Source organism: Copidosoma floridanum, unplaced genomic scaffold, assembly GCF_036245765.1.
Source record: "Copidosoma floridanum isolate Cflo_tuat_1 unplaced genomic scaffold, Cflo_Japanese_pri ptg000019l, whole genome shotgun sequence".
Classification (NCBI taxonomy): Eukaryota; Metazoa; Arthropoda; class Insecta; order Hymenoptera; family Encyrtidae; genus Copidosoma; species Copidosoma floridanum.
In genome coordinates, this window is record NW_028321896.1 from 16,897,102 (window position 1) to 16,904,755 (window position 7,654).

General features: G+C 39.1%; 1 protein-coding gene across 1 annotated transcript in view; it reads right to left on the reverse strand.

Moving 5' to 3' along the window:
• The window catches only part of LOC106638349 (uncharacterized), a 28,740-nt gene extending 22,862 nt beyond the window's left edge, over positions 1–5,878 (reverse strand). The window contains exon 1 of the mRNA XM_014351466.3: positions 5,668–5,878. Within this exon, the coding sequence (XP_014206952.2) occupies positions 5,668–5,716 (49 nt within the window). The 5' untranslated portion in view covers positions 5,717–5,878. The remainder of the gene's footprint in view (positions 1–5,667) is intronic.
• Between the last annotated feature and the right edge of the window lie 1,776 nt (positions 5,879–7,654).

Genomic DNA, 7,654 nt, shown 5'->3' on the forward strand with positions numbered 1-7,654 from the left:
TTTCATATAATTTTATATGCATTTTTTCCTCACCTTCATGCTCTACACATGACATGCTCTATCAGCTGTATTCATGTGCGTGAAACATACATTTCATTCGACCAATATGTGCTTGTGGCTTGGTGATGTTGCAAATATTTGTCACGTGATTGCGTACCAATGAATTGTAAATCAAAGAAAAAGTAACTCCCAAAATTTCCAAAAGGCAACGGGATTCTGGATCATCAACTGCACAATGTGTCTATGCACGTGTAGAAACGCAATTAATACGGGGAGAAAACTTGGACCGACTGGAAAGTAAGGAGGGGAAAAGCAGTGCCGGATGATATCTCGGCTGATTATTGGCCATTGTAGTCGGAGCACAAGCTGGAGAGGGACTCCGATGGAAAAGGAGGATGTTGCCCAAAGTTTAGAGTAAAACTTTAATTACCAAATAAGGGAAAGAAGAAGATTTAGTGAGCGATCGGTTAATTCGAGATGCGCCTCAGTATTATTTTCATTCCAAGCTGCTGCAGCTTTTAATTTGTGTGATTATTCAAGCTAAAACATTTACTTAGCCGGAGAGTATCGACATGGTAACTACAGATATTTAATCGTAAATGGGTTAACCTTCGAGTCGCCTGAAGTAGATTAATTGATTCGGACAAAGAAAGTACCTGTCGGTATATCCACAGTATTTTGTTCAATTTCGAGCTGATATGTTTGGGAACCGTCATTCGGTATAAATGGAATAATGATTGAAAGAAATTACAGTAGCTATCGATTTATGGAAATAATGATAAAAAAAAAAAAAAAAAACAATTGATTTATTGGAAAGAAGCCAAGGATGTCAGGTGTCGCGAGAAGCCGACATCAGACGTCAGATGAGTCTTTCTCTATCTCAAAGTCCATAATATATAATACACCGACTACGTGACGCGAATTTACGTGATCGAATTTTTTTTTTTTTTCTGTTTTTAACTCTCCAAGTATTATTACTGTTTTATTTATTTCATTTACTCAATTTTAATACATTTAGGTAGTAGTCAAATAGTCGGAAAAAAAAAAAAAAAAAAAAAATAGTTTACACACAGTTTAATTTTTCCATGCGTATATATGCATGTATAAATTAGTTCTCTTTATCATCACCTATACAGCTCCTCCGATCCCATTCCAGCCGATGGTTATGATAAAACTTGAGAAATAAGCAGCCCAAGTTTCATTTCTCGTCCGCACCTTCTTCCTTCAGTTTTCTTTTATGGACACAAGGCAAAGGCCAAAAGGTAGCTCTTATGCCGTTCCTCCAAAAAAGAAAAATACAGTGAAACAAAGGGCAAAGCGTCAATGGAACGTGAGAAAGGAAAAAGTAATAAAAGTATCCCAAAAGCTAAAAAACTTGAAGCCAAAGTTGGTAGAAGGGAATAGATTTTCAGTTTCCCTCAATCTCGTATGGGTTTGTTGGCATGTGTAGAATTTCACTCGACAAAAAATAAAAAATACAGCCGGTAGCCAACTCATTATTCCGTTGGCGATTGTTCGTCATTCCATATGGACAACTACAACTTCATGTGCAGAAGCACACGCGAAAACAGCATGTACTGCGAAGACGTTGCATCGGTATTGTGCTTTGCACACGCGGTTCTGTCGATAAAACGCGGGAGCCTCGGAAAAATCAAGCGTCGGATGCACGCGAGTCGCTCCTATCGGGAAAGTTAAATACACATTCACATTTTACGTAACCTTATCGCTCTTGGGAAAATTGACGTGAAATTTGAACGAGAAATTCAAATATTTGCAAGATTTTTTGAGAAAGAAATACGATCTGGGAGAGTCACGTTTTTTTCTTTCTTTAGCTCTCATGTTTTATTTACAGTGACATCGTTGAACTTGCACATCGTGAGAATAAAAATCCGCATAAAATAACGTTATTTTTTATATATATATATAATCTTGACGAAATACGAAGGGTTTTGCAAAGGGAAGAAAAAAAAAAAAAATTCTTTGCTCGCGTGTGAGTGGAAGTTTCGTGAAAAGTAATTGGATCGGGATGTTTTTTTTTTTAGCATGGATTATTTTGATCGGCAATGTTTTTTTTCTGCACAAAGTAGCGACAGTAACAGCATAACGTTCACAAATTCTGTCACGCCAAATCGTGCCGAGGAAATAAGTATATGTTTTTTTTCTTTACAATACGGAATACATTACAGTGAAGACCCTAATAACGTCGCTGCTTTTATCTGAAACGATGCCATTAGGATCTTCCACAGCAAAAGCCAAAGATGTCCTCCCATCAGCGAAATGTCCCCGAGAAACGCGCTACGTTTACACCAATACCTTTACACCTCCGTGCGCACGAAACATCTCCAGTTGCTTTCGCTTCTCCACAAAAAAAAAAGCTTTTACTTAAATTCCAACTCGATGCTGTTGAAAACTTTCGCCTTTTTTCCTTTTTTTGTTGTATATTCTCTGTACTTTTATCGCAAAACAAACGTTTACTCGTTTGAGAAAAATAATTATTTTGGAATCAAACTATTTTGATTATTGAATGTGCACTGATCTCAATGTTTCATGATCTCTTCTTTTGCTCTTAATGCGTGATAATCCAACGCATCTTTTAATTCATAATCCATGAGGCAATTGCTTCGTGAACAATTGAATGTACTTATACTAGTGCAGCTAAATCAAAAAACTAATGACTCAAGGACCGCTTGCATACGCTGCACGAAAACGAAGTAGAAAAAGCCATATGTGGTCAGACGCTCATAGACTCGGTGGATGATAAGATATTTTTGTCTGACTACTTGACTTCGCAGCAACGGCAGGAATAATATTTGTATCCTTTTGTAAAGTGCCACGTTAAAAAAGGCAATTTCGTCCATAAATAACTCTAATTATGTTACTGTAAGTACGCCTTGGAAAAAAATAAAATAAAATCCCAAGAGCTTGTAACAGCAGCTCTGACGCGGATAAAGTGAGCTCATTAGGTACCAACCCCCTTTTGTGCGCGCACACTCGGCCGATAATCAACTACGTGTGTATATATATACATACTATATTTGCAGGAGCGCAATTAATCTATAAAATGTATCATAGCCTTCCTCCATCGCCCCCGTGGACGCGTGATGGTTTTTCTCTCCTCATTTGAACAATTACGCGCACTGAATAACATAGAGTAGAAAAAGGGGGGTGCATGTACATCGATATTATTTTTCACAAAACATTGCGAGTACACAAGATACTGCTGTTAGCACGATCCGCAGAGCATCGAGTGCATCAGGCGTATACGTGTGCACGTATTTGCAGTAACGAAGCAGACAAAGCAACAGAGGCACTTTAGAGTGGCTTGAAACTTGGTGGTGGTTGTAGTAGTAAGCAGTAGTAGCGAAATTTACCTTTTTAGCTTCCCTTTGTCTCTGTGGAGTACAAAAGAGCCGTGACACCCCCACCCTCATGCGTACATATAGATACAAATGTATATATATTATAATATACGCAATGCACTAACACATTATGTCTTTGATCTACTGCCACGTCCTCTTTTGATTTCCTCGCTTCCTCCGTCCCTTTCTTACCTTCTCTTCCTTCGTATCTCCGTACAGACCAACTGTAGAGTGTACACAGGACTATCTATGTCGACCGCAGAAGCCGTTACCCGGGGGGTGGGATTGCTCAAGTCACGCCATGGAGCTGATCGTTTTTCCATCAGGCATTACTCTGATTACCCGTATATGATGTACATGTAGGCGTGGAAGTGCACGTACCCTTGTCGGTTAGAATGTCCAATATATATGTTTGTACAAGCAAAGCGGTATTTCTTTACGGTTACGCAACTGCGATAATTTGCCGTGGCTTTACTTACGCGTCTATCTTATGAATATATATGCTCACACACTTGAGCGAGGTTGTAATTAACAATGAAAAAAAAAAAAAAAAATCTCTTCTCGAATATTCTGCGTCCACCTTGAACTCCACAAGCCCCAGTAACCTCTTCCTTTTCCTCCTTTATCATGCTACCTCTGGACTCGCCCGTCGTACGCAGTTACATGCGTACATCGTGCAAAATTTTCACTGTCTGTTTTCTCTTACCTACACATCATTCAGTTTACCACGCGAACCGTTATTGCTTGTACTTTTTAAAATCTTTCTTGCATATAACGTCTGACGATCTTGATTTAACTGTTCGAGGCGTCATTAATACTCGTTATCGTTACTGCCTCTACGCTATTAAGTACGAGTGTTGCCCATTGTATGATTCAAATTTATGTATACGCACACGACATGTGAGTAAACTAATAGTGACATAGTTAATTTTTGAAAATCTAAAAGTTGTTGAACCCCGAAAACGATGAAAATAAATACGGATCTGTTTTATGTATACCATTATTGTAGATGTGTAGAAGTGTTTGGACGTCATTAATTTAACGGGTCACATAAGAACATATACATTATTGACAGAAAGGCCAAAATACCTTTTTCTAGTCGCCAATGGTTAAACTGGTTTTTTTTAAATTTAATTTGTTCCCTTATGTACTCGATTCGCGCGAGTAGTGCAACTTTGTCTATGTGAAAGTAGGTGTGTACACATATATACATGTGTGCAATCTAATTTCCATTTTCGCGCAAGATTTTTCTTTTCCGCGCTTTTGTCGGTTCGGTGATCCCTTTTTTGTGTTGGTTCGCTCTTTTATACTCGCCGTGGGTATATACTGTTCTCTACTCCCATGCGGTTACTGCGAGTTTGTGTGAGTCGAGGAAATGAAAGGTACACCTGTATACATATACAAGCAGGATTTTCCTTTCTCGTTATCCTGTACAGTTTCACAATAAAAGGAATTTCCGGCGCTAAAAATGTTACATGATGTCCGTACACGTATACGCGTGTAGAGCAGCTAAATATAATACAATTTTTATTTTTGTTTTTTTTTATTGTCAACCATAAATTTAATGATCTCAAATGGAAATGTAAAATAAAATCATTAGTTACAAATTATTTTTGGAGAACTGGATTTATCGTTGAAAGTTTGGTCATGTTTTTTAATACTTTTGGATAAATTTACTGTTGACTCGCTTAGTTTCGTTTACGTTAGGCCATCGTCGATTTTTAGTCGATGCAGTGGATTTATTACGCGCCAGCACTTATGTATCACTTATAAACACATAATAAATAAGAAATCACACTCGTACAGCAGAACACAGACGACCTTGGCTAGTATTATGATAAATTCAAAGAAGATCGAAAAAAAAAAAAAAAAAAAAAATTTGATCGACAACTCAATCAATCGGCCTTCGCGATTTGGCCAAGAACTTTACTCCCACATTAACTTTGAAAGGCACGCGATGCATGTATCGATCTGAATAAGCACATACGTAGAAACTAATGTATTACAACGACTCGATCACAGTTACGACACGCTTTGATAATACATGATCTCTTTATAGGCGGGTCAACAGTTAATCTAAATATATCCGTGATAACGCAGCCTCTAAATCAAAAGCAGAGAAAATCTCGTACCATAATTTTTCAGTTACAGGATCGATTGGTGAAACTTTGATTGATCGTATTGTAAAAACGAATAACAAAAGGGGTTGGCAGAAACGTACAATTTAGCCGTACGGAAACAGACGATAAATCAGGCGAGACTCACGTGCAATAATCGTAACAATAAAGTGCCCCTAAAAAAAACTTACTCTTGTGCTTGGAGTTGCTTCTCCAGAGGCTCCTAAAGAACGACGACATGTCCCTCCCCACGTATAAAGTACTCTCGTTGTTATCCTCCTTCTAAACTACCACTCCTCGCACGGCACGTTTATTTACCAGTATAATGTACACACACGATTAACCGGGTGGAAACGTCCCCCACTCCTCGCTACTAATCTCTGATGTTTCCTTTACTTTTTTTTTTTTTTTTAATATTTATTTTTACTCACAAAAAAAAAAAACGGTCCCACCACCGCTAAAATAATGTAAAATTACAATGATGTGCGTGATAGCACTGGCTGCTAACGATAGCTGACGTGCGTAGCTTTACGCGGCCGAACGCGCTCTGATATTTTCAACGCTGCGGCTGCATCGGTGGTACAGCAGCATCCAGCCGAGTTTGCGCATCTTAGCTTCGGGTATAGTGCCACCACCGCTGTACTGCACGTTTAGGAAGAGCGAGAGCTGGATGGTCTGTTATTGACAGGAAGGGTGTTGCTGCATGTAAATGAACGGTTTGAACAGTACTTGTGAAAAATTCAGATTTTTCGCGTATTAAACGATCAAAAAAAGCTTCTTTTTTTTTTTCCTCGTATTTTTTCAAGTACAAATACAAATGATAAACTCGCAAAAATTGAGATGTTTGATCGTGCCTTGCCGATTTGTTTACTAACGCGTCCGTATCTCCAGTTATATATCTACTTACTTTGAGCAGAAAAACAATTCGCGCATTATATTTTGTGATGATTTTCGACTTTTGTAATACCGTTGGAAGCCAATTGCTCTTACGCTCTGGAAATCAGCTACGTTACGTATGGACCAATAATTGGAGGAATTATGGCTGCAGTATTTGAATAAACACCTACCACGCCCAAGGAAAATTAAACAACTCTTAACTTTTAATGACATTTTATTTCAAAAAAGATGTTTATTTTCTTACAACAAATGACAAACTGTCAATGAGAAAAAAAGGAAAATAAAAAATAAAATAATGCTCGAGTGAATCTAGCAACGGTCCGCGTGGAAATGATCTTCTCGCACCATCGTCCATTCGAGTAAATGAAATACGGCCCCGAGCGACTACCTTTCACTAAAGCCGTCAATCACTGTTTGGTGATTTATTAAATTATTATTGTTACAGTGCAAGGATGGCGTCGTTGGGCGTGAGATTGCGCTGTCGCTGGAGGTAAAGGTGGCGGCAGCTCCTTGCCGAGCCCTGTCGCAAGCGCAACAGCAACAATATCGCCCATTTAACTCCCATTCAAAAATTTGGCATCGAGCAGCGAAAATACTACTCCATTAGCTTCTTCGCTTCAGGCTCCAGCTTCGGTGGCTTTAGATCTCAGTCTTGCCAGACTGAAAATAAAATCTGAACCTTCCTCATCCACGTTATCCTCTTCCCGTTATTCTTCTTCGTCCGACTTCTTTTAAAAGCAGCGGAAGCGCTTTTTTCACATGAGGAGGAAAATGCCAACAAGCACTTCATCAGCTGCGATCACAAGCGGGCTCGCAGTGACAACGAGTTCGTGCTAAGGGATTCTCAGCCATTAAGCTCAGACAAGTCCAGTGCCTCACTAGACAGCCAAGTAGAGCAAGAAAAGGGTGCAAATGCCGATCTTGACAGTCGGAGGTCCAGTGCCTCAATTTTCAAAATAAGAGTTCTTGACGTCTCAAAAATCAATGAAAAATTCACGAAAAACAATAGAGGAAAAATGAGAAGACCGTGTATAAATCGCCGCAAGGTATTCCAATATATGGACCAGGAGGATGAACTAAGCAAGTTGGTAAAAATTATTACCATCAACAGTTGCAGGGCGCGGGTCCAGGAGACCGACGAATTGGCCGTTGATTTAAGGACACCGTTAGTCGCTCTTATCGATCTGGGCCAGTTTTTGCCATCCTTGGGCAATAAGAAACACAACATCGTTTCCCAATTAACACCATCATACAGCTCCCTAGGCTGCTCGTCTTCCTGCG